Raw genomic sequence first — 26,737 nt, 5'->3', positions numbered from 1 at the left:
GGTTCAGAAAGCTTTCCTTTTATGTTGATTTGCCCAAATTACAAAGTTTCAGCCACCTTGCCTTTTACAAACTTAAGAGTTTAAAATAAGGATTAATAGAAAGAGAAAGGAAGGAAGGAAGGAAAAGATAGAAAGAAAAATCAAGAGCTTTAACATGAAGTAATTTTCTGCCTGAAAGTTCTTATAGATTAGAACTGCTTGTGTCTAAACTGTCTGCAGTGTGTCCACGTTTCAGAGATCTGCCAAGTGAAATCCCAGCACTACCATCTAACTAGAATCCTTACTATTAGAAAGCAAGTCCCTTCATCAGTAAAGGACATCAGCCATTGCCCGCGGTGATGAATACTACTTAAGCGTAGATGATTTTGCTGTTTCAGAGGAAGAAGGGCTGGTGGAATGACCTGTCCGTCTCTCTTAACAAATCAGTCCCTAGAGCAACGGGGGTGCTACTGTCTGAGCAAATGACTCCTTTAGTGGTTGGTCACCAAGAGATGACCTATGGTAACCTAAGATCTCTGACTCAAGGCCCCTTAACGGCCAGGGTTCAGGGTCTCTTCCTGGAGGAGAATGCATTTGCCACTTCCCTGAGCAACCTGCAGGTTTAGGGCTGCTGGCCACGGTCCTGAGTTTGCTTCCCTTCACAAAGGAGAAGGGTTGTGATGGCAGCAAACCAGCCTGATAAAGCGCACCATCTATTATTTGGAAAGCATTCATTTCCCCTCTAAGTCCCCAAACAGCCAGATGTAAAGAAAACATTTCATCACGACATAACTATCTTATATTAGCATCAGAGAAAGATGATTTGGACCAATCTTCAAATAAATGTAAGAACATGGCTGTTGGGAATTGCCTGGTGGTCCAGTGGTTAGGACTGCGAGCTCTCACTGCCAAGGGCCCGGGTTCAATCCCTGCTCGGGGAACTAAGGTCCCATTTGCCACATGGTGGGGCCAGAAAAAAAAAAAAAGACTTTTCAGATGCCAGTTTTCTCACACTTGGAGGAGAAGGCCTGCAAATCTCAGAGGTATGGGAACCCCCAAACAAGAGGAGAGGCCTCAGAAATCTCGTCTGGCTTGAGACAGGAAATAGGATACATGGTCACATGAAAAGGAGACACCACACTGCCTTGAAGTCTATTAATTTATTGGGTGAAGTGAAATCATTGTCAGACATATTAAATTTGGTTTGGTTCAAGTTTGGCTGATGTCCATTTGCAGCAGAGATGAATGGAGGAGAAGAGAAGACACAGTGATGCTGGTAAGGGTACACTGAACAAAACCATCTTCCGTTAATTATAAAAGCGGGCGTCACACAGCCAGCGTGAGTCAGTTAGCTGACGAGCAGGGATAAAACCAAAGTAAGCGAGAACTTTCTAGATAAGAGAAGACAGAGCTTTCAGAGGACAAGATGCAGCAGGGGCTCGTTGGGAGACCAGCGTTCGGTGCTGAGCTGCCGGCTCACTTGGGGAACACAGTGATCACATCGTAGCCCTCGGGTGGAGTGACCCGCTCCCGGGCGTGCTTTTCACAGTAGATCTGATCCTCCACAAAGAAATGGCCCTTCTGTTTCAGGTTCGTGCCACAGTCGGTGCACACGTAACACTCAGGGTGGCGGTGACGGTCCCGCAGCTTCACAAACACGCCGCTGCGGGAGGGAGGGAGGAGAGGGGCTCCTTTAGTGACAAGCAGGGGGCACCAGGCTTGGGGGCTCCTCCCAAGGGTCCCATGTGGCAGATCAGGGCCTCCTCCCAAGGGGCCCATCTGGCAGATCAGAGCCTCCTAACTGGCCTCCAGTCATAAAGGGGCTTCTCATGCCTGGGGTCCAAAGACGTTACCCTTGAAGCCTTCGGGAAGTCCTTCCCACTTCAACAGAGCAGCCCTGCTTTTTCTGGTTTTACATGTTCATACCCTAAGGGTTCTACAGCCAAGGAAAGCCTTCACCACCTGGCTCTGGGACACAGGACCTACCTGGCCTCTCTGCTCCATTTTCCAGGCAGGATTTTTTTCTCCATCACACCCAAAATGTGCAACATCCAGCACTTCCCCCATTTTCATGGTTTACCCAACCTGCAGGGCCTCTGATGCCCTGGAAGGCAGATACTCACACAATGCCGGTGCCACACTTGTCACACATGGGCAGCTTCTGGGCATTTCCAATCGATGCAGCCACTTTGGTGACTGGAGCCTTAACACTTCTGAATCCTGAGGGCTTGTTGGGATCCCCTAAAAGGAGGAAAACACTTGGGTTGGCCGGAAGTGTAGGACTGCATAAGTATCATTTAGCTCTTTCAGATTCACTTATATGTATGTTCCAGCAAGGTCATGGGCACTGGAGTCAAACAGACTTGACTCTGCTGTGTGATCCTGGGCAGGTTACTTCTCTGGTCTGCAGTTTCCTTTTCTATAAAACAGGAGATCATTCCCCCTTCACAGTGGGACAAAAAGATTAAAAAAGACACATAAAGCCCTCCCTGGCACATGGCCAGCCCTCAAAACACAAATTACATTACATGCTGATTAAATACATGCAAACACTGATATGGGACTTAATTAAAAACGCTTTATATAGAAAAAAAAAATAAAAATGTCTGATAATCGAAAGGCAGTGTAGTCAGATGCCAAAAGAAACCCACATTACAAAGAGAACAAAATCATAGAGTGTGCTACAAGCAGCCAGATAAAAACCACCCGCTACAGGGCAGAGTCAGCGGCAGCCTTCCTGCAGTCAGCTTTCTGTGTACAAGACAAAGCTCCTAAGTTGCTGGGTGCTGAACTGCCTACAGCCCAGTTCATCTCCTGTGTAGAGCCCTGTGTAATGGTAGCTGTTAATAATGGTAGGCTACTGAAAGCACTGTTATTGCTATATAGTTGGCTGGCTGTGTTTCCACATCACATTTTTTTTTTTACTGTGATGTGGCCTAGCAAACATTGTTAGGTTTGTCAGCTATTTACACATGTCTCTCTGTCTGGACTGCAAATTACTGGAGCACCAGAACCCTATTTCATATATTTTTCAGTAGTCCACAGAGCCTACCACGAGCTTAACAAATAATAGAGGCTCAATAAATACACAAGAAATAGATGATGAAATGCCGTGACAAATGCATCATGGTCCCTCTCTTAGTCCAGCATGCTTTGGCTCAGGAAGCTGGAGATGTCTCTACACTGATGGTTCTGAATGGGCATCTCTGAGCATCCTGGGCACCAGGAGAGATTTCATAAAAATTCACAGACCAGGGTCCACCCCAGACCTGCTGAAGGAGCATCTCCAGGTGCAGGGGCCCCAGGATCCTGCTCTATACTCCAGGTTAAAATCCACTTCTTTAGACTAAACAGCTGTTCTCAAATGCTGTTGTACATCAGTCACCCGGCAGGCTCATTAAAACCCAGACTGCTGGGCCCACTCCCAGAGTTTCTGATTAAGCAGGCCTGAGGTAGGGCCCAAGAATTTGCATTTTTAACAAGTTCTCAGGTGCTGCTGCTGGTCCAGGAACCACACTTTGAGAACCACTGAATAAGAGCGATAAATGGCTTTTTGTGTCAGGTGAGGGGGCGAGGAGAGGGTCATCCCATATCTGCAGCCATGCTGGGCAATCCTGGGGCTGACAAATGCGGGCCCTAGCTCGCTTGTCCTTTTCAAAAACGAGTCCCCATATGCTGGCTGGCGCTTCTGAACCCAAAATTGAGACTGTGTGTGACATAAGGGGCATTTAGAGTTGGCTAGGCCTGGTAGACTGTATATTTTATCTGCAGTTATCCGTACCCTCCCATACTTCCCAGTAGGTCAGCGCTTCTCTACTGGTGGCGATCTTGTTCCCTAGTTTTGGTTGTCTCAGTTGCAAGGGAGTGCTATTGGCATCTAGTGGGTAGAGGCCAGGGATGCTGCTGAGGGTCCTAAAATGCACAGGACAGCCCACTACAAGGGCTTATCTGGCCCAAAGTGTCAATAGCACTAAGGCTGAGGAAAACTTGCTCTTGGTGGAGTATACTCCCCCATCCCATCGACTTTGGGTTTGGCCACAAGACTTGCTTTGGCCATCAGAGTGTGGGCAGATGTGAGCCCTGTTTGGTTAGAAGCGCGAAGTGCACTTGTGTGGCTTGGCCCTAACGCCAGTGAGCTGCTGCCCTCTGCCATAGGAAATCTGGCCACATGCAACAGCACGGATGGACCTGGAGGGGATGATGCTTAGTCAAGTAAGTCAGGCAGAGAAAGACAAATGCTCTATGTTATCACTTATATGTGGAATCTAAAAAATAAAACAAACAGGGGCTTCCCTGGTGGCGCAGTGGTTGGGAGTCCGCCTGCCGATGCAGGGGGCACGGGTTCGTGCCCCGGTCCGGGAAGCTCCCACATGCAGGGGAGTGGCTGGGCCCGTGAGCCATGGCCGCTGAGCCTGCGCCTCCGGAGCCTGTGCTCCGCGGCGGGAGAGGCCGCAACAGTGAGAGGCCTGCATACCGCAAAAAAAACCCACAAAACAAATGAATAGAACAAAACAGAAAGGGACTCACAGATATGGAGAACAAACTAGTGGTTACCAGTAGGGAAAGAGAAGGGCGGGGCAAGATAAGGGTAGGGGATTAAGAGGTACAAACTACCGTGTACAAAATCATAAGCTACAAGGATATACTGTAAAGCACAGCAAATATAGCCCATATTTTACAATAACTTGAAACAAAGAATCTATTAAATCACTATGTTGTACACCTGAAACTTAGTAATATTGTACATCAACTATATATACTACAATTAAAAAAAAAAAAAAAGAACAGCAAGCCCTGGACTGTGACACCACTCTCTGCTGGGATCCCAGATAAAGCCCGCCTCGCTGCAGCTCTGCAGCGCCACCTGCTGGCTCCATTTTCTTCTCTCACCTATTCAGCCAACACTGCAAATGCAAAAGAAATTTCCCTTCTTCCTTCCCTCTCCACTAGCTTACAGTAGAAATAGCTCCCTTCAGACTGTGGGCTACTACAGAAATTTTCAAATCTCTCTCCTTCCAATGAATCTTGCATCTCAAAGCTTTTGGGAAAAAAGTGAAAATGAATGGAGTAAAGTACAGCCTTTTTACTATCCACTTCCATGCTCAACAACCCTCTGTGACTACACTACCTATAGAATCAAATTCATGGTCCTTAACCTTGCACCTGGTGGTCCTCCATGACCTGACTGCAGACCATCTGAGGATTTTCCTGGAAGCCTGGGAACCAGCCAAAATGAGCCTAGATACTTCCTGAGCAAGCCTCCAGCTTTCTTATCTCAGAGCCTGGGGTCCCCATTGTGTTTCTCAGTCCATGATGGCTGGGGACAGACGAATGAATAAACAAGATGTGGTGTATACATACCACAGAGTATTATTCTGCCTTAAAAAGGAGGGAAATGCTGACACACGCTACAGCATGGGTGAACCTTGAGGACATTATGCTAAGTGAAATAAGCCAGGTACAAAAGGACAAATACTGCATGATTCCACTCCTATGAAATACACGGAATAGTCAAATTCATGGAAACAGAAAGTAGAATGGTGGTTTCCATGGGCTGGGGAAGAGGGAGCCGTGAGGAGTGTGTGCAGAGTTTCGGTTCTGCAAGATGAAGAGTTCCTGCGGATGGACGGTGAAGATGGCAGCACAGCAGTACGAGTGTCCTCGGTGCCACGGAATCATATGCTTAAAAACGGTTAAGACGGTAAATTTTGTGTTAGGTATATGTCCCCACAGTGAAAAAAAAAAATAAAGCCTCCTTCTACCTGCAATTTTTAGAATTTGATCCAGAGCAAGAGGAAGTGTGAGGAACCCAGAGCCCTTTCTCCTAGTCCAGAGGCTGAATTTCACCCCAACTGAGAAGACCCACATTGAGTCTGGAGGTTTATCACCAAGCCCTGCTGCAGCCAGACCTCCCTCGGGGGCCTCACTGACTGTGCCTGGAACATTACACGCACTGTTTCCCTTAAGGCTTTAAATTACCAGTGAAGTAGCCATTATTAGCCTCACCGGATGTGTGCAGATAGAGTAGGGCTTAGAGAGACGAGACACTTACTGGAAGTCTCGTGGTGGGTCTCGGGCAGATCCTGGACACCAGTGCTGGTGGTGCAGCGCTGCTTCATGAACCACAGCCCTTCTCGAATGATAGTAACCCTCACGGAGTGCCTTTACCATGCACCAGCCACTGCCCTGAGCTTTGACCATTTCATCTCAAATGAAAACAGGTATTTTAGCTCCCTCACTTGAGAGCCTTCTGCATGTGGTAGATGTCTGGATTGGAACTTACGCTGTTCCATTCAGTGAAAATTTAATGCAAGTGCATATTAAGAGATAAGGGAGAGACCACAAGATCTATTATCTCCCTTTTCCTTTTTAGCAAAATTTTTATTTTCTTTGGAGCAAGAAGATATCCAGCCATCCAGCCCAGGCGAGAAAAACTATAATTCTCAGACTCTCTTGCAACTAGATGGGGCCATGTGACTAAATTTTGGTCAAAATATAAGTGGAATAGTCATGTGGGACTTATGGGAAAAAGAAAGCTGGTTCATCTGAAAGGGGGGATTCCCCAATTAGCCCTTCCCCTGTTCTTCCTTCCTGGTCCCTGGAAGTAGGCATGATGGCTGGAGCACCAGCTGCCAACTAGAACCATGAGGTAGCCTTGAGAATGGAAGCCACTGGCTTGGCAAGTAAGAATACAGGATGGAAGGGATGAAGCATGAAGAGCAGGGAGCTGCCACCTCAGGGCAACTCAGTGATCGTGGGCTTCAACTTCTCTGTGACCTGAGGACATGCAGTGAGGTGAGCCCTGCAGTGTCTGTCTATGTTCTACTTTGGGCTGGAATGGACTGACTTTTCCTCTCTTAACTGAAGGGTTTTGCACCCACTTACTCAGAGTATAGTTGTGGTTTCTCACGTTTTGAAAAACCATCATCCTCTAGGGTTGGCCCCCAAGTCATCTGTCAGTTGGGCTAAGACTGGAACTTAAGACAGAGTATATGACTCTCTCCTTTCGAACTGCACAGGTACTCCAAGCGAAGGGGGGAATTGCTGGTAGGGACAATATCCTTCTAGCATGGAAGAATTTTCCTAAATATCCTGTGCTTGTAAATTGCCAGTTTCTCTAAAGAACCACCCAAATGGGGAGGAAGCTTGGGTGCTGAGTGTGTTCAGGAGGGAACTTTCAGCTCAGGAAGGACTCCTGGGAAGCCAACTCTGCAGCTGGGGGCTTCCAGGCGGAAGGTGACTCTTCCAGAGGGCACTCAGCTCTGACCCTCACTGGCCGCCCTGGGCAAAGAACCAACCCCTCAGGAGCCTGGCTGAAGCGGGTCTCCGAAACAGAACAACCAAGTGTCCCTCCCAGAAGTACCAACTCTCCTCAAAGGCAGGCACACTGGGAAGAAGAAGAGAGCAAGAGAAGGCAGGGCTCCAGTGAGCCTCGTGGAAAGGGACAGCGCAGAGTATGGAGGGTTGGGCCTCGTTGAGACCAGGAGGGGCTGCAAAACCCAACTCTCCAGAACTCACTGGTAGTTAGGCTGATGGCGAGAATAAGAGGCACTTGTGAATGACCGCCTGGGAGGTGGGCAAGCCCGAGAGCTGTCGTTCACAGGTCACCTTTGTGAGAAGGGGAAAAAAACACCTCTTGTGCAACACACCCATCTGCCAGAAATGTCTCCTTGTTGTTGTTACAAAGCTGTTGAGACAGCTTTGCTGCCACCCGCTTGAAAATTATCGTGAGAAGCACAGAGTGTATGATGTGTAGAGGGCAAAGCCTGTCTCCTGAGACCTGCAGAGTCACATGTGTGGCCCTGGGCGCCTCGGGCATTGGAGCTCACGTGTGGACAAGCTAAGGCTGGCCTGGAGCCTCTTGATGAGGTCTCAAACATCATAACAGTTACGAAGCACCTACTGTGTGCCGGTCACAGTGACAAGTGTTTTGTGTAATTTATAACATTTGATCCACACACCAGTCTTAGAGGAAAGGGTTTTCATCCCTGATTGGCATATGAGCAAACAAGCCTGGAAAGGTTCAGAGACTTGCCTAAGGTCACTCGGTGGGGGGGATGTGGCCAAACTGGGGGCCCTCCGGTTCTCAGGAAGCCATCCTCCCTAGAGCAAGAAGAAGCACGTGGCCCCAAAGTAAAGCTCAGAGCCTGGCTTCACTGCCGCGGATTCATTTCATCCTGCTTGTCATTCACACCCCATGGCCTTCTCCCACTCACACGTGCCAACCACCACAGAAACATGGTGTGTGGGCTCAAACCAAACCAGTGGCCAAGGGACAGACGACAGGATCCCACAGCAGTCAAGCTCCCCACGTCCTCAGCCTCCCCATGCGCCTGTGACAGGAAACAGCTAGGCAGGTGTGGCTGGGAGTTCATTCATTCCTCCCCCGACTCCACCCCCCTTTTTGCTTTTTTTTTTTTTGGCCGGGCCTCGCAGCTTGCAGAATGTTAATTCCCTGACCAGGCATTGAACTCGCGCCCTCAGCAGTGAAAGCGCAGAGTCCTAACCACTGGACCACCACGGAGTTCCCTCTTTTTTATTTTTAAAAGAGCTTTTAGCCTTTTAAGAGCCATGCCTTGCAAAGCACACTGTGCTCTTTCCACCTCTTCAGGGCTGTGTTCATCTGTGTTTCAGCAATGACTGCTCCTCTGCCCAGGCCTTGAACAAGAGCCTCTGACCACACACACACACACACACACACACACACACACACACACACACACACACACACACACGACTGATTACCTTTCTCCTCAGACTCCAGGATTTCCTGCAAAACCAGGAATGAAGTGGACTGTTTCGGAGGCTCATTTAACTCTTGTTTCTCCTGAAGCATCTTGTAAACTTCAGATTCTTTGTCAATGACAAGTCCGCTTGGAAGCTGAGAATGGTCTAAGCTGTGAAGAATGTTTGCAAGTTCATTAGGACATGTCAGAAGTTAGGAGAAAAAAATTCACCAGGCACCCCCTTCCAAGAGAAGGCACCCATGAATCAAAGGGTGGAGAGAAATGATCCCAAGGGACGAAGCCTTCTTTAATGCAGCCATAGACCTCCTGCCGATACTGTGAGGTGTCTGTAGGCAGAGCTGGCTGCTGCTTCCAGACAATAAGAGGCTAGTTTTCCAAATAGTTTCAGTGATTCAATTACTTTTTAGCCTAATCCCATGGAATGGGAATGCCGTGCTTCTTGCAAAATTACATGAACATGATGTCGAAAGAAAATTTATAAGAGGGAAAATGTCAACCACAATCCGAGCACTAAAAACTCAGCTGGGTCCCCTTAGTACGGGACACATACTTTCCCCAGAGCAGAAATCAGTGTGCTTTACTGCTGACGACATCAAAAGGCTCTCTCTGTCTCCATAAACTCTCCTAATTCTCACAGCAAGGACCTCTGGTCTCTTCACCTACCACACAGAAGTAATAGTGTCTGCCCTGCTCAGTTCACACCATTGTTGGCAAGGATGAGAAAGGCAAACTTTGTTTTCTTGTTTTTTTTATTGGAGTCTAGTTGATTTACTATGTTGTGTTAGTTTCAGGTGTGTAGCAAAGTGAATCAGTTATACATATGCCTATATCCATTCTTTTTTAGATTCTTTTCCCAAATAGGCCATTACAGAGTGTTGAGGAGAGTTCCCTGTGCTGTACACAGGGTCCTTATTAGTGATCTATTTATATATAGTAGTGTGTATATGTCAATCCCAATCTCCCAATTTATCCCTCTACCTCCGCCCCCCCTTAACCCCGGTAACCATAAGTCTGTTTTCTAAATCTGCGACTCCGTTTCTGTTTTGTAAATAAGTTCCTTTGTACCATTTTTTAGATTCCACACATAAGCGGTATCACATATTTGTCCTTATCTGACTTACTTCACTCAGTATGACACTCTCGAGTTAAGTACTTTGTAAACAGTGACGTGCTGTTCCACTGAGCGAGGGGCAGAGGCCTCAGCTCGGGCCCAGGGATGGGGCAAGCCAGGCCTTGCCACCCACGCCTCCCCCTGTCCTTCTGTGCTCCCCACGACAGGGTGAGACAGGAAGAGCTGGCGGCCTCTTTCCCCCAGGGCCCATTTTCCAGGGGAGACACCTCTGCTGCCTGGTTTCGGGGAACGAGGAGAGTGAAAGGAGGTAAACTCCAGTCAGCTTTACCTGTGAAGTCTGTCCTGAGTCCCACCCCTTTGCACCACCCCCTCCTCCCCTGTCCCAGCCACGCCATCTGTTAACAGCACGGCTGACCAGCTTCGCAACTGTTCCTCTGCCGCCACTCTCAGCCCCCAGGACCGCCTTACTTTTTTGACCAGAGGCCAGAGTGGTATTTTACACACAAGAATCAGACTGTGTGGGGACGTGGCTCCAAGTGTTCCCATCTGACTCAGAACCGAATATTCACAGTTTTAGTAACAAGACACAAGCTTAACCAAATTCATCTCCTTTGGAGTAAATATTCATTACAAAAAGTAGAAAGGCCCTACAAGATGTGGCTCTGCTCCCCTCTCCAAACACATCGCCTGGCACCCCTTGCTCGCTCCAGTGAGACCAGCCTTCGTGGGGTTTCTAGGACACACCAGCCTCAGGGCCTTTGCACATCCTGCTCCCTCTGCCTGGAACGCTCCCTCCACAGCCCACACTTCACTCAGGTCTCTGCTCAGACATCCCTCCTCAGAGAGGGTCCCCGACCCTCAGCTTAAAACAGTCCACTCCTTCCCTGGTGGCGCAGTGGTTGAGAATCCGCCTGCCAGTGCAGGGGACACGAGTTCGAGCCCTGGTTCGGGAAGATCCCACATGCCGTGGAGCAGCTGGGCCCATACGCCACAACTACTGATGCCTGCACTCCTAAAGCCCGTGCACTGCAACAAAAGAAGCCACCACAATGAGAAGCCCACGCACCACGACAGAGTAGCCCACGCTCACCACAACTAGAGAAAGCCCACACACAGCAGCGAAGACCCAACGCAGCCAATAAATAAATAAATAAATAGATTTATAAAAAAAAAAAAAAAAAAAAAAACAGTCCACTCATCCCTGTCACTCCTCCCCTTGCTCTGCTGCCTCTTTCTCCATGTTGTTTCTCGCTCACCATCGGTTATACTTGTTTCTTTATGGTCTGTCTTCCCCTGGAAAGTAAGCCCCACGAGGGCAGGGCCGTGGCCTGCCTTGTTCACCACTGTGTTCCTGCCTTGTATCAGTGCCCGGCACAGGGCTGGAGCATGGTAGGTGTTAGAGAAGTGGGTTAAGTGCCTTTCTCCTCCTCACTGCACCCTCTCCCTGCTCCTGTGGGGTTGCAGGGAATTCCCCAGGGCTGTGCCAGGGACATGGGCAGTCCAGCCTCCTGGGCCCAGATCACCTCCTGCGTCTCAGCCTCAGCTGCTTTTTCAGAAGCCTCCACCCGCTAGGGAAGAAGGGCAGTGTGCCCAGTAGAGCCAGAGAGGAAACACCAGATGGTGGTGCAGTTTGTCACCCACCCATTGCATAATTAGTTCACATTCCATTTTAAATGTGACTCAAGGCCCCGGCTGGAAGCAGGGTCACTCGCATCAGTGAAGCTCTAGGTTTTCCCTTTGACTACAACCGGGTTCTCACAATAGAGGACAAAACTCTCAAAGAGTGATGTCTGTTCTGCTGCTCTCAGGGAAGGTCAGAATGCAAGTAGAGAGATTCATCAGCTGGTCACTTGTGCAGGCCACGGTGGGGGGCGGGGGAGGGAAGCCACCACCCCTGCCCGTCCACAGCTGCTGGCCTCTGTCCGTGTCTCTTTCCCTCCGTCCCCCAGGCAGGTGATGGGCCACCCTGAGGAGCGGTTGTAACCAGGGGCCACAGTCTTCGTGTGGCCCACCTTTTTAGCCCTGTTGTCTGAGATACATGCTGGACTCTTTCTTTGAGTCGAGTTCTGAGCTTGCCCTATAATAAATGTATTATGTTATTTTGACAAATATTTTTTTCTATTACACTTAGAACTATTTTAAAATCAAGATCAGACCGTGGAATGTTCTTGGGGAGAATTTTTCCCCTTCTTTGGTGTATGTTGTTATGTCTGGAAGCCACCAAGGGACTGCTAAAAATGACAGAAGCCAAACTACAAGGTCATCACATATTCTTCCAGCAAATGGTCTTGGAAAGTATTTCCATGATTAATGAAAAGAAAACAGCTTACTATTTATTTTCAAATAATGATAATATTTTTCTACCACTTGACAATTTATAAAGCACTTTCAATATCCATCGCCTTAACTGGAAGCATTGATCTGCTTAATTCAAAGATAATATCCTAAGACCCAAGTCTTAGATGTTAGACTATCAGATATAGACAAATGACATCACAATATATTAAAAAAAAAAAATTCTAGGACAAAAACATCCATGAGAAATGGAGCCCCCAAAAAAAGCATTCTCACTTTTTATATATAGTAACAGCATTGAAAGGAAGAATTCTATAGTGATAAGCTCTCAAAAAATGAGCTACATGACTGAGTCACCAGGAGGAAAACTTCTGAGAGTGGGTCACTAAGAGTAAGCACAGCCTTCTAAACCCAGTTTTTACAATTTTAATAACAAAATACAAGATTTTAATCAAATTCAACTCCTTTGGAGTAACTATCCATTACACTCTTCATGTTTCCTGCTTCTTGTTTCTCCCTGAGTCAGACTTGGTGCTGAATGTACACCAGTTCCCTAAATGTTTTCTTTCAGTCTTTTAGGCCCTGACCACAGGGCCTGTCTCCCCAGGGATACCACCGCCAGGTGGTGCTCTGCCTGACGCGGTGGCTGACGTAGCTGGGTGTTTAAGGCTGGTGGCCTTTAGAACGTCAGAAGAAAACTCCGCTTGAGCTCGCTTGCAAGGGGAGGATTTCAGAAGCTGAGCCTGCAGACCTTATGTGACACAAAGGCCTGTTCCAGGCCAAAGAGCAGCTGGGGTGAAGGTAAGAAGGTCAAGGAGAACAGAGGAAAAGCACACCCGTGGTTTTGGAACAGCAACCCTGGGATGAGCATCTACTCCATCAAAACGGTGAAATGACCAGAGTGGGGACATAAGAGACTCTTTAATTTTTTTCTTTTTAAACTTGACCCATCACCCATGGCAGCAACTTAATAATCTGTATATAAATCTCAGCTAAAACAAGGAAGCCATAAGAAAACAATTCCCACTGCTGATAAAACCTTAATGGCATCATTTTCTCACATACTAAGTCAGCTTTGGTTCTGCACTAAAACTGCCTGTGTGTGTGACAAAGTTTGGGACGCAAAGAGGGATTATTTGAATTATATGATGCATCCAGACAGGAGAAGACATCCTCTTCATAAAAATCGTTTTCCCATCTGGGAAGATGGAGTAGACATAAGTTTCCCTATTCCTCCCACTAAGTACAACCAAAAACCCTGGACATTCTATATAAGATGAACACAAGAAGACTCGGGGGACTTCCCTGGTGGAGCAGTGGTTAAGAATCCGCCTGCCAATGCAGGGGACACGGGTTCGAACCCTGGTCTGGTAAGATCCCACATGCCATGGAGCAACTTAAGCCTGTGCGCCACAACTACTGAGCCTCTGCTCTAGAGCCCGCGAGCCACAACTGCTGAGCCCACGTGCCACAACTACTGAAGCCCATGCACGGAGAGCCTGTGCTCCGCAACAAGAGAAGCCACCACAATGAGAAGCCCATGCACCACAATGAAGAGTGGCCCCTGTTCGCCGCAACTAGAGAAAGCCCATGCGCAGCAACAAAAGACCCAATGCAGCCAAAAATAAATAAATAAAATGTATATTAAAAAAAAAAAAAAAAGACTCTGAAAGGGGGACAGAAAAAGGCAGACCAACCAGAGACCTTGGGACCCAAGGAATGACAGTGGTCATACACTCCAGGCTCCAGTAGGAAGCCTGTATGTCACCCCCACCCAGCAGTGACAAGGCCACCACTCACCTGCAGTGAATCTGTGGAGGCCATGTGGGTAGCCAGAACTCCCACTCCAGCAATAATGAGCAGCCTCCAGTAACCTCCAGTGTCAACACAGTAGAGTGGGGAAACTGGACTTCTGTCCCCGCCTTGGTTGAAACCACTCCTCATGGTGGCCCATCACCTGACCTGAGGATGGGAGTCTCCCACAGTCCCCTGAGGGTGGGCGGGAGAGAGACAAGAGCAGGGACCAGCAGCTGTGGACATACAGGGGTGGTGGCTTCCCTTCCCCCCACTGCAGCCTGTTGCAAGTGCCAGCTGATAAGTCTCTTCTACTTAAATGTTGACCTTCCCTGAGAGCATGTTCATTCTGTGAGCTTCATTGCTGTTATTGACCCTGCTTCCAGCTGGGAACCTGAGTACTTCAAGTGCCCCAGGAGCCTGACAGGAAAAAGAAAACGGAGAGGAAGAAGTAACTTGGGGAGAATTACCCAGGGAAAACCTATACCTCAGTTTTCTTTCTTTTTTTTCAATTTAATTTAATTTTGGCCAGACTGCGTGGCTTGCGGGATCTTAGTTCCCCTACCAGGGATTGAACCTGGGCCCATGGCAGTGCAAGTGCTGAGTCCTAACCACTGGACTGACAGGGAAGTCCCTCAGTTTTCTTTTTAAAATGACATGTGAGCTAGTTATACAATGAGTGGACGCAAAATGAGTGAGTAAACATAATTGGAATAATTCATTTGCACTTGTAAAATTGTCTTTACCCCTAAAGATAAAGTGGTTAGATTTGCTGAGAAAACTGTTTGTAGCCATCGCCTGCATTCTTGAACCTGGGAGACAGCCTGGTGGACTGGACAGCATGTGGCTTTATTTCTCACAAATTAGAACTTGTTTCCATACAGACCTTTCCTTCTGTATTGATAAGCTGCACCACCCTCTGATATTTGTTCTTTGGCTCCACTGGGTACACTGTCCCTCTTCCCTAGAGGGTGGAGGCTTCTGAAAAAACAGCCGAGGCTGAGAGGCAGGAGGTGATCTGAGCCCAGATATCCAGAAAAGGACTAGAGGATATGTTGATGGCAAATAAGCTCATGAAAAGATGTTCAACATCATTACCCACAAGGCAAGTGCAGATTAAAACCACAGTGATACATTACTACACACCTATGAGAATGGCTAGAATAAAAAACAGTGGCAACACCAAATGCTGGAGAGGATACGGAGAAACTAGATCAAACATTGTAAGTAGGAATGTAAAATGGTACAGATATTCTGCAAAACTGTTTGGTAGTTTCTGTAAAATTAAGCATGTAACTACCTTATGACCCAGCAATGGTCCTGGTCGTTTATCCCAGAGATGAAAATTTATGGTTACACAAAAACATGTTCACAAATCTTTACAGCCACTTTATCCATAATAGCCAAAAATAAGACACAACCCAGATGTCCTTCAATGGGTGAATGGTTAAACAAACTGTGGTATATCCATACCATGGAATAAAAAGGAACCAAAGAGGATAGAACAACCAGACAGAAGATTTATAAGCAAACTGAGGACCTGAACCACACTATAGACCAGCTGTACCTAACACATACAGAACACTATACCCAACAACAGCAGAATATACATTCTTCTCAGGTGCACACAGAGCATTCTCCAAGATAGATCACAGGTTAGGCCACAAAAAAGTCTTCACAAATTTAAGAAGACTGAAATCACCAAGTATCTTTTCTGACCACAATGGAATGAAACTAGAAATCAACAGCAAAAGGAAAACTGGAAAGTTCACAAACATGCAGAAATTAAACAACCCACTCATGAACAAGGAAATTAGAAAATATTTTGAGACAAAAGAAAATGAAAAAAGAATATATCAAAACTTACAGGACATAGCAAAAGCTGAGAAAACATAGTAGCAGTAATGCCTAATTTAAAAAGAAGAAAGACCTCAAATAAGCAAACTTTACACCTCAAGGAACAAGAAAAAGAAGAACAAACTAAAATTAGCAGAAGGGGACTTCCCTGGTGGCACAGTGGTTAAGAATCTGCCTGCCAATGCAGGGGACACGGGTTCGAGCCCTGCTCCAGGAAGATCCCACATGCTGTGGAGCAACTAAGTCCATGTGCCACAACTACTGAGCCTGCGCTCTAGAGCCCACGAGCCACAACTACTGAGCCCGCGTGCCACAACTACTGAAGCCCGTGCACCTGGAGCCCATGCTCCGCAACAAGAGAAGTCACCGCAATGAGAAGCCCATGCACTACAACAAAGAGTAGCCCCCACTCGCCACAACTAGAGAAAAGCCCGCGCACAGCAATGAAGACCCAATGCAGCCAAATAATAAAATAAAATAAATTTAAATAACGTTAGTAGAAGGAAGGAAATAATAAAGACTACAGCAGACATGAAATAGAAAAGAGGAAAACTGGAACAAAATTAAGAGTCTGGTTTTTTGAAAAGATCAACAAAATTGACAAACCCTTAGCTAGACTAAGAAAAAAAAAAGGAGAGAAGACTGAAATAACAAAAAATCAGAAATGAAAGAGGAGACACTACCATGCCTATGACAGAAATAAAAAAGATCTTAAAAGACTATTGTGAACAATTATATACCAACAAACTGGATAGCCTAGAAGAAATAGATAAATTCCTACCAAGACTGAATCATGAAAGAAAAAAAATATGTGAACAGACCTATAATAAATAACATGATTGAATCAGTAATCAAAAAATCTCCCAACAGGGCTTCCCTGGTGGCGCAGTGGTTAAGAATCCGCCTGCCAATGCAGGGGACATGGGTTTGAGCCCTGGTCCAGGAAGATCCTGCATGCTGCGGAGCAGCTAAGCCCGTGTGCCACAACTACTGAGCCTGCGCTCTAAAGCCCCCGCCCATGCTCTGCAACAAGAGAAGCCACCACAATGAGAAGCCCATGCACCGAAACGAAGAGTATCCCCCGCTCACCACAACTAGAGAAAGCCCGCACACAGCAACGAAGACCCAACGCAGCGAAAAATAAGTTAAATAAATTTTTAAAAAAATAAGTCATAAAAGGTCTTTAAATAAATAAATAAATATATATATATATATATATATAAAACAACTAAAAAGCCCAGGACCAGATGGCTTCACTGGAGAATTCTACCAACTATTCAAAGAAAAATTAACACCAATCCTTCTCAAAGTCTTCCCAAAATAACTGAAGAGGAGGGAACACTTACAAATTCATTCTGTGAGGCCAGCAATACCCTGATAGCAGAACCAGACAAAGATACTACAGGAAAAGAAAACTACAGACCAACATCCCTGATGAATATTGATGCAAAAATCCTCAGCAAAGTGAATTCAACAGCACATTAAAATGATTATACACTATGAGTAAGTGGGATTTGCTTCTGAAATGCAAAGATGGCTCAACATATAAAAATCAGTCAATGTAATTAATACACTATATTAACAGAATGCAGATTAGAAGACAAAAACCACATCATCATTTCAATTGATGCAGAAAAAGCATTTGACAAAATTCAATATCCTTTCATGATAAAAACACTAAAAAAACTAGGAATAGAAGAAAATTACTTCAACATAATAAAGGCCATGTATGACAAGCTTACATCTAACATCATAATATTGAAAAAGTAAGTTTTTACTCTAAGATCAGGAACCAGACAAGGATGACCACTCTCACCACTTCCATTCAACATAGTACTAGAAGTCCTGACCAGAGCAACTAGGCAAGAAAAGGAAATAAAAGTCATCCAAATTGGAAAGCAAGAAGTAAAATTATCTTTGTTCACAGATGACATGATCTTATATGTGGAAAACCCTAAAGCTTCCATACATGAAAAGAATTGTTAAAACTAGGACTTCCCTGGTGGTCCAGTGGTTAGGACGCCACGCTTCCACTGCAGGAGCACAGGTTTGATCCCTGGTCAAGGAACTAAGATCCCGCATGCCACAGGGTGTGGCCAAAAAAAAGAATTGTTAAAACTAATAAAGGAATTCAGCGAAGTTGCAGGACACAAAATCGATACACAAAAATCAATTGTGTTTCTATATACTAACAAAGAATGATCCAAAAGGAAAATTAAGAAAACAATCCTATTTAAAATAGCAACAAAAGAATACAATACTTGGGAATAAACTTAGCCAAGGAGGCAAAAGACTTGTTCTGAAAACTATGAAACATAATAAAAAAAAGTTGAAGATAAAAATAAATGGAGATATATCCATTTTCATGGATTAGAAGAATTAATATTGCTAAAAATGTGAATACTACTCAAAGTGATGTACAGATTCAATGCAATCCCTATCAAAATCCCAACAGCATTTTTTGCAGAAACAGAAAAAAAAAATCCTAATATTCATATGGTATCTCAAAGAACCCCAAATAACCAAAGAATTATTAAAGAAGAAAAACAAGACCAGAGGTATCACACTTCCTGACATCAAAACATAGTGGAGGGGACTTTCCTGGCAGTCCAGTGGTTAAGATTCCACACTTCCAATGCAGGGGGCATGGGTTTGATCCCTGGTCAGGGAAGTAAGATCCCACAAGCGGCATGGCAGGGCCAAAACAAACAAACAGGTGTGGGGGGTGGGATGGAGAGGAGACCATACTGCAAAACTACAGTAACCAAAACAGTATGGCACTTGCATAAATACAGACATATAGACTGAAGGAACAGAATATGCAGCCCAGAAATAAACCCTGGCATATAAGGTCAAATGATCTTTGATGAGGGTCCTAAGGATACACAATGCAGAAAGGATATTCTCTTCATTAAGTGGTATTGAGAAAGCTGGGTACCTGTGTACAAAAGAATGAAATTGGACCTTTGTCTCACCATATACAAAAATCAACTAAAAATGAATTGAAGACTTATTGTAAGACCTGAGACCATAAAACTCCTAGAAGAAAACAGGGAAAAGCTTCATGGCATTAGTCTTGGCAATGATTTCTTGAATATGACAGCAAAAGCACAGGGATCAAAATCAAGTGGGACTACATTAAACTAAAAAGCTTCTACATAACAAAGGAAACAATCAACAGCGAAAAGGCAATCTACAGAATGGGAGAAAATACTTGCAAACCACGTATCTGTTAAGAAGTTAATGTCCAGAATATATAAAGAATTCCTACAACTCCACAACAAAAAACCCCCCAAATAACCAGGTTTTTTAAATGGGCAAAGGACTTGAACTGACGTTTCTCCAAAAAGATACACAATGGCCAACAACCATGTGAAACGATGGTCAACATCACTATTCATCAGGGAAACACAAATCAAAGCCATGAGACATATCACCTTACACCCATTAGGATAGATGCTACCAAAAACCAAAACAAAACAAAAAACCAGAAAATAACAAGTGTTGATGAGGATGGAAAAACTGAAACCCTGTGCACTGTTGGTGAGAATGTAAAATGGTACAGCACTATGGAAAACACTATGGAGAGCACTCAAAAAATTAAAAATAGAACTACTGTATGATCCAGCAATCCCACCTCTGGGTATATATCCAAAAGAATAAAAATCAGGCTCTCATAGAAATATTTGCATACTCATGTTCACTGCAGCATTGTTTACAATAAATAGCTGAGAGGTGGAAGTAACCTAAATGTCCACTGACAGATAAATGGATAAAGAAAATGTAGTATATTCAGATAATGGATATTATTCAGCCTTTAAAAAAAAATCCTGTCCCAGAACCTTGAGGACATTATGCTAAGTGAAAGAAGCCAGTCACAGAAAGACAAATACTGCATGATTCCACTTCTATGAGGTGTCTAAAGTAGTCAACTCTTAGAAACAGAAAATAGAATGGTGGTTGCCAAGGGCTGGAGGGAGGAGGGAAAGTGGAGTAGTTCAATGGGTGGAGAGTTTCTGTTTTGCAAGACAAAAAATTTCTAGAGATCTGCTGTACAAGAATATGTATGTAGTTACCACTACTGCACTTTATACTGAAAAATGGTTCAGGTGGTATATTTTAAGCTATGTGTTTTTTACCACAATTAAGAAAAATATATCTTTAGAACAGAAAAAAAGGAACTACTGGTACCTAAAACAACCTAACTAAAATCAGATAAATCTCCAGTGAATGATTCTGAGTAAAAAAAGTCAATCTCCTTAAGTTACATACTGTGTGATTCCATTAATAACATTCTTGAAATAATAAAATTGCAGAAATGGAGAGCAGCTTAGTGGGTTGCCAGGGGTAAAGTGGGGTGCAGGGGTGAGAGGGAAGTGGATGTGGCTATAAAAGGGAAACCTGAGGAATTTCTATGGTGATAGAAATGTTCTGTATCTTGGCCATATAAATGTCAATATTCTAGTTTTGATTTCATGCTTACGGTTTTCAGGACGTTACCATTGATGGAAACTGGGTGAAAGTTATAGGGGATTTCTCTGTTTTGTTCCCTATAAGTGCAATATGAATCTACAAAGTTTAGTTAAGTTTAAGACAAATTTTCTCCAAATGATGGAGGCTAGACACTAACTGGAAATGATGTAGAGGAGATTTTAGTATGTGACTTTTATGTAGGTGGGGAGAAAGGATGTAGGCTGACTCAGAAAAACTGTTCATGTCTGAGCTGTCCCAACCTTATTGCCCCAGTGTTCACCGAATATGCAATTCTGAGAAACCCTATGTAATCATTTTTGGAAGGGGAGCCTGGTCAGTGTTCCCTAAGTTTTAATCTTCAAAGGCCTAGATGTTGGATCTAATAAGAAACCGGAGGAGTAATTTTGGGCACCAGGAGAAGAGGGAGGAACATCCAGACCCCCAGGCCAGTTCTCTGTGGGCTGTGGGCAAATTTAGTTAGAGGGGCAAGCAGCCACCTTCATGACGGAGGTTTTCTTCTGACCAAGCTCCAGTGAGTCAGGGCTAATATAATCCCTCTGGTATCAACTGAACAAAGAACAATGAATGCTTCCCTTTATTTCCACTGTACCTGCTTAGAAATCTGCCTCATGAGTTTATGGGGGGATCCCCTGAGAGCACAAATTGGAAGAGCTAGTATCTTGGGACTATTGTGGTGGCTACGGGAGCCCAACTGCTTATTCCATGAATACCACTCCATCAGGAAGGTAATCAATTGTACTGGTTGGCTGAACTTAAGCTACAGTGCTGGGAAAAAAAGAAACTTACCCTAAGTTACAACAAAATCTTCTCCATGACATTTGTCTACGTGCTTCCGCCCTCTGGAGCCCCAAGTACTGAGAAGTGATGGGTATGGAGCTCCTTATGCGTGCTGAAATCAGTAACAAGTAGCATTTACCGAGCACCACCAGAGGCCAGCCCCCAGGCTGGATGATAGTTTTTGCACATCGCATTGAAATTTCTCAACCTGGTGGTGAGGTAGTTCGTATTATCTGCTTTATAGATGAAGAGACTGAGTTTCAGAAGTTACGAGGTTTGCCCAAGGTCCCACAGCTAGCAAGAGGCAGAGCTGGAATTCAGGCTCAGGCCCCTCTATCTATAAAGCCTGCACCTTTAAGAAAGTATCAAGCAGTATCACATATATAATGAAATCCAGGCCCCAAATCACCAGAAAATGACCAGAGCCCCTAAACTCAGTGGAAGGGGGTCAGAGGGCAGGTGAAAGCTTTCTGCTGATCAGAGACACATTTCCTCCACCCACTTGGTATACAGTAGGCACTCAGTAAACGACTGTTAAGCTGAACTGACGCAGAGGCCATCCCACTCAACCGTGTGTGCTGGGAGAACAGGAGGCAGATGGCGGGCACCTCTTGCCTGTCTTCCCCGTTGAATTTGGCAGTGGCAATGCTGTCTGTGTTCCTGTCTGACGGGGATGGGGCCCTGGGAAATCCTACAAGACAGACGGCCACACACACACCAGGCTGCTTTGAAGGGCATGCGACAAAGAAACTGAGAGTGCGCCCCAGGGTATCCGTGATGACCTCAGATGCAAAGTATGAAGTGAGCCAATTCTGTAACCTCAGCGAATTTCACAGACTAAACAGTGGCGGGTGAGCGCTTGTGACTTCTGCTGACAGAGCGGCAACATGACCTGGTAGCTGCTGGGTTTGCACGAGAATCTTCCTTCACTGATATGCACGAGTGGCCTCTCTAGGAACAGCCCAGTAAGCAGAGACCCATGCACAGGGCATTTCCTCCGCCAGGGGTTGCCGGTATTCCCACTGTTGCTGGATTCATCCTCAGAGAGTTTGGGATAGAGCAGGAGCTGGGACCCCTCTGCTGAGAAAATCTGGACGGAGACTTGTGATAAAGACTCAGAGGCTGCTGTAGCCAAGAAAGTCTGCCACAGGAGGGGAGAGGGGCTGCAGGAAAGGCTCGCAGTGTCCAGACAGTAGAGATTGAATTGTTTCAGACTGGAGGGAGGGAACAGGCGGGGAGCAGGAGAGAAGAAAGAAGACATTAATTAAAGAATAATGGCCAAGGCCACACTAAAAATACCTCCCTGGCACATATTTCTGCCAATGCATAGCAGCCTTTCAATTAAGGATGTGTCATTTCCTGGGTTATTAAATCCAGATCATGGAACATTCCACTCTGGGACAGTAAAAGAGGGTCACGTTCTCAGCCTCCCCCAGCACAAAAGCAGCAAAGGATGGGGATCACGGCTCTCGGTGTTTCCACCACTCAACTCCCCACTGAGCTGCTTGGGAGAAAGCTTCCCTTCGGGGTATGTCTGTGGAAAGCTTAGGGGGGCCCAGCATGGCGCTCTTTCTCAGCTACCCCGTAGGCCCCCACAGTCACCGTGAAGGGCATCCTCATCGTCTCAAGCCAGTAGGGCCTGGCAGGACTCAGAACTGAAGGACGAAGAAGCATGAGTAGCCCCTTTACTACTACTATTGCTTATACAATAAATGCTGGTGACCTCTAACATCTTGTAAAGCCAAAGTCACACGGCAGAAAGTCTCCCCTGCTAGGCCCTGCGAAGCTTAAAAGGAAATTGCAAGGCCCTCTCAGTGATGGGCACAGGGACCTGTGTGCAGCAGGTGCCCAAAACACCTGCCTCTTTTTCGGGGAGAAGGACTATGTGCACAGTATGATCAAGGGGCTCCCCACAATAGCTCTTTCCAAACATTTAAGTAGTTTGGAACCTCTTGTGCCTTAACCTGTCCTAACCTACATCTGCAGCAGTGGGTTTGCCGTTTAATCACTCTAACAGCTGGGCAGAGTCTTGTTAAAGGTGAATTGAGAAGAAATTGAACAGCAAAACTGGCTTCAGAGCTAGTATAAGAACTGAGGATTCCAACCCTAAATGAAACAAAAAGATAAACCTACAGACTGGGAGAACGTATTTGCAAGCAATACGACTGACAAGGGGTTACTTTCCAAAATATGCAAACAGCTCATTTTGAGCAGAAGACCTAAACAGACATTTCTCCAAAGACAACATACATATGGCCAACAGGCACATGAATGGATGCTTAACATCGTTAATCATTAGAGAAATCATTAGAGAAATGCAAATCAAAACTACAATGAGGCATCACCTCACACCAGTTAGAATGGCCATCATCAAAAAGTCTACAAAGAGGGACTTCCCTGGTGCCAATGCAGGGGACACGGGTTCAAGCCCTGGTCCAGGAAGATCCCACATGCCACAGAGCAACTAAGCCCATGCGCCACAACTACTGAAGCCTGTGCTCTAGAGCCCAAGCTCTGCAACAAGAGCAGCCACCACAATGAGAAGCCCGTGCACCGCAACGAAGAGTAGACCCCACTCGCCGCAACTAGAGAAAGACTGCATGCAGCAACGAAGACCCAACAACAAACAGACCCAATGCAGCCAAAAATAAGTAAAGTAAAAAAAAAAAAAAGTCTACAAAGAACAAATGCTGCAGAGGGTGTGAAGAGAACTCTCCTACACTGTTGGTGGGAATGTAAATTAGTGTGGCCACTATGGAGAACAGTGGAGGTTCCTTAAAATAAAAATAGAGCTACCATATGGTCCAGCAATCCCACTCCTGGGCATATATCTAGAAAAGATGAAAACTCTTAATTTGAAAAGATACATGTACCCCAGTGTTCATCGCAGCACTATTTACAATAGCCAAGACATGGAAACAACCCAAGTGCCCATCAACAGACGTTTGGTTTAAGAAGATGTGATACACACACGCATGCAGGCACGCACGCACACACACCCCTGAATATTAGCCATAAAAAAGAATGAAATAGTGCCATTTGCAGCAACATGGAGGGACCTAGATAATATCATACTAAGTGAAGTAAGTCAGACATATTATATGATATCACATGTGGAATCTGAAAAATAATACAAATGAATCTATTTACAAAACAGAAAGTCACAGATATAGAAAACAAATTTATGGTTACAAAAGGGGAAGGGGGGAGGGATAAATTAAGAGTACAGAACAGATACACACCACCATATATAAAATAAACAAACAACCAAGATTTACTGTATAGCACAGGGAACTATATTCAGTATCTCGTAATAACCTATAATGGAAGAGCATCTAAAAAATATATATATATATATACATATAAAAAACCGAATCACTTTATGCATATAAATACCTGAAACTAACAGAAGATTGTAAATCAACTATACTTCAATTAAAAAAAAAAAAAAGAACTGAGGGTTCCAAGAGGAAAAGCTCCTCCGAGATCAGACAAGTTTGGAGCACATGGTATATTCCAACAAGTCTGACTGTCAGCAACGTCTAAAAATCAGGGGATTTCAGATGAAAAGCTCTCTGCCTTCTGGTTTGATGAAATGAATCATCAGAAATGGGAATCCCAGGCCTGCATGTGGTGTCTGGCTGGAGCCAAGGAGTGGTTCCCCCTCTGGACGGGGCATGCACTGTCCAGCCGCCACGGGTCGCTCTGCTCCCCCTTGTCTGTACTCAGAGCTCTGTCCTTGAGTCCTTATCTTCCCTGCCACCTTTGGGCATGTGCGGTGGTAACTTGTGCCCTAGTCCCTCCCGTTTTCCACCACAGACAACTGATCCCATCTCTTACTCTCTGTCGTCAAACCCAGTTCTCTACCATGGGCTGTGAGATTCCCAGTGTTTCTGAATTCGTCTTCAAAGTGTTTGGGAGGGAGTCGACTCTGGGCCCCCTCTGCTGGGAAGATGCAGAGGATCCTTTGGATAAAGACTTAGAGGCAGCTGTGGCCAAAGGCGACAGGCCTCCCCAGCCCTAAGCAAGATGCTTCCTTAGACCTCTCCACCATGGCCACCTGCAACCCTTCCTCTCCCCTGGGTAAGCCCACCTCTGCCTCTGCCCCAGATCTGAACCTGTTCTAACAGACACACATTTATATCCTCACGGACTTCTTTCTGTTATCTCTACTGGGCCACCTGAGGGAAAAAGGCAAACACTGCTTCACCGAAAACTGCATTCAGGTACTCTTCCCTTGCTCAGACCAAATGGTGATCGATCGTAAGCAGAAAGCCCAAACTGTAAAAACTGAAGAGTTTCTTGGGAAGCAGCAGAGTTGTCAAGGAAGGAAAATGGTCACTTAGAAGAAGACGATGACCACGGAAACCAGGATAATAATAACATAGGTCTCGGTGAATACTCAGTTGGTGTGTCAGACACGGTACTGGCATTTTACAGGTTACTTCTTTTTTTTTTTTTTTTTTTTTATGCGTTACGCGGGCCTCTCACTGTTGTGGCCTCTCCCGTTGCGGAGGACAGGCTCCGGACGCGCAGGCTCAGCGGCCATGGCTCACGGGCCCAGCCGCTCCGCGGCATGTGGGATCTTCCCAGACCGGGGCACGAACCCGCGTCCTCTGCATCGGCAGGCGGACTCTCAACCACTGCGCCACCAGGGAAGCCCTACAGGTTACTTCTTATTTTACAACAGCCCCACAAGGCAGGTGGTATTACCCCCTTTTTTAGAGATGAGGAAAATGAACACAGAAAGGACTGTGCTAGAGTAGGCATTTTTCTCCCAGGGCTAGTGGCTGAACCTTCTCCCCGCTGCCTGCACGAGCCTGTCCTGGTGTGAAAAGCCTCTTCCAGGACTGGCCCAGAGCGGACTGCATGGGCCTACTTACGCTCTGCCATTCATCTCCTGCCCGCTGGCTGCCGTCTTTGACTCCAAGGCGTTGTTGAAGTTGGAGATGTTTTCAGAGGAGTAGAGGCCAGCTGGGTTGTTGTACTGGTTTGTGATGACCCTGGGGGCAGGGCTGGAGGCAGGTGAGGCGGTAAAGGGCATGGCACTCCGGTTGTGGGCGCTTCCTATGTGTAGGACCTCCTGCGGGCAGAGATCAGAGGAGAAATCAGGGGGGTGTCCAATATGCACCCCTCGATGGACGGTACAGGCTGAGTGCCAGGGAGAGAGAGGTGTTCCAATGAGCTATGATAGCCCTGGCTCAATGCCAAACTAGCTGAGGGGCTCTGACAAACCCACCTGACACGGGGCAAGACCCAGGACGTTGCACGAGCCAGGCACGTGTGCAGTTTCATCCGTCAGCTCTGCCTCCTGGTTCTTCCCTGAGGCCCAGCAGAGCCTGATCTCCTGCTGGGTACCCCTGGGCAGGACACCCCCTGATGCCCTGGGCTGTCAGGATCCAAGTCAGAGCTGAAACACCCTTTTCAGGGCAATTTCCAGAGGGATTAAGTACCAGGAAGAGAGGAACTGGCATGACTTCGGTGCGGAGCAGGAGATGATAAAAGGTGGAGATGAATTCCCCAGGAAGGAGCAGTTTAGAGAAGCAAGATAAGAGGGTTGTGTCACCAGTGGTGAAGCAGCTGCTGACTAGGCAGAGAAGCCTCAGGGCGCTGGCAGAAGGGGCTAACGGGGAATGACTGATCTGGTGTTTTGTGTGGGAGAAGGCCAAGGCTGATCAGATGGAAGGCTGGGGGATACCTGCTACAGAGCGGTGCCCAGGGG

General features: G+C 46.1%; 1 protein-coding gene across 1 annotated transcript in view; it reads right to left on the bottom strand.

The window, feature by feature from the left end:
- Positions 1-1,127: 1,127 nt before the first annotated feature.
- The window catches only part of PDLIM1 (PDZ and LIM domain 1), a 46,089-nt gene continuing 20,479 nt past the window's right edge, over positions 1,128-26,737 (bottom strand). The window contains exons 4-7 of the mRNA XM_065894063.1: positions 25,899-26,098; positions 8,725-8,876; positions 2,103-2,220; positions 1,128-1,642 (exon numbers count right to left, since the gene is read on the bottom strand). Of these exons, the coding sequence (XP_065750135.1) occupies positions 1,456-1,642; positions 2,103-2,220; positions 8,725-8,876; positions 25,899-26,098 (657 nt within the window). The 3' untranslated portion in view covers positions 1,128-1,455. The remainder of the gene's footprint in view (positions 1,643-2,102; positions 2,221-8,724; positions 8,877-25,898; positions 26,099-26,737) is intronic.

The sequence above is a fragment of the Phocoena phocoena genome, chromosome 16 (assembly GCF_963924675.1).
Source record: "Phocoena phocoena chromosome 16, mPhoPho1.1, whole genome shotgun sequence".
NCBI lineage: Eukaryota > Metazoa > Chordata > Mammalia > Artiodactyla > Phocoenidae > Phocoena > Phocoena phocoena.
This window is presented reverse-complemented; position numbering and strand designations above follow the sequence as displayed.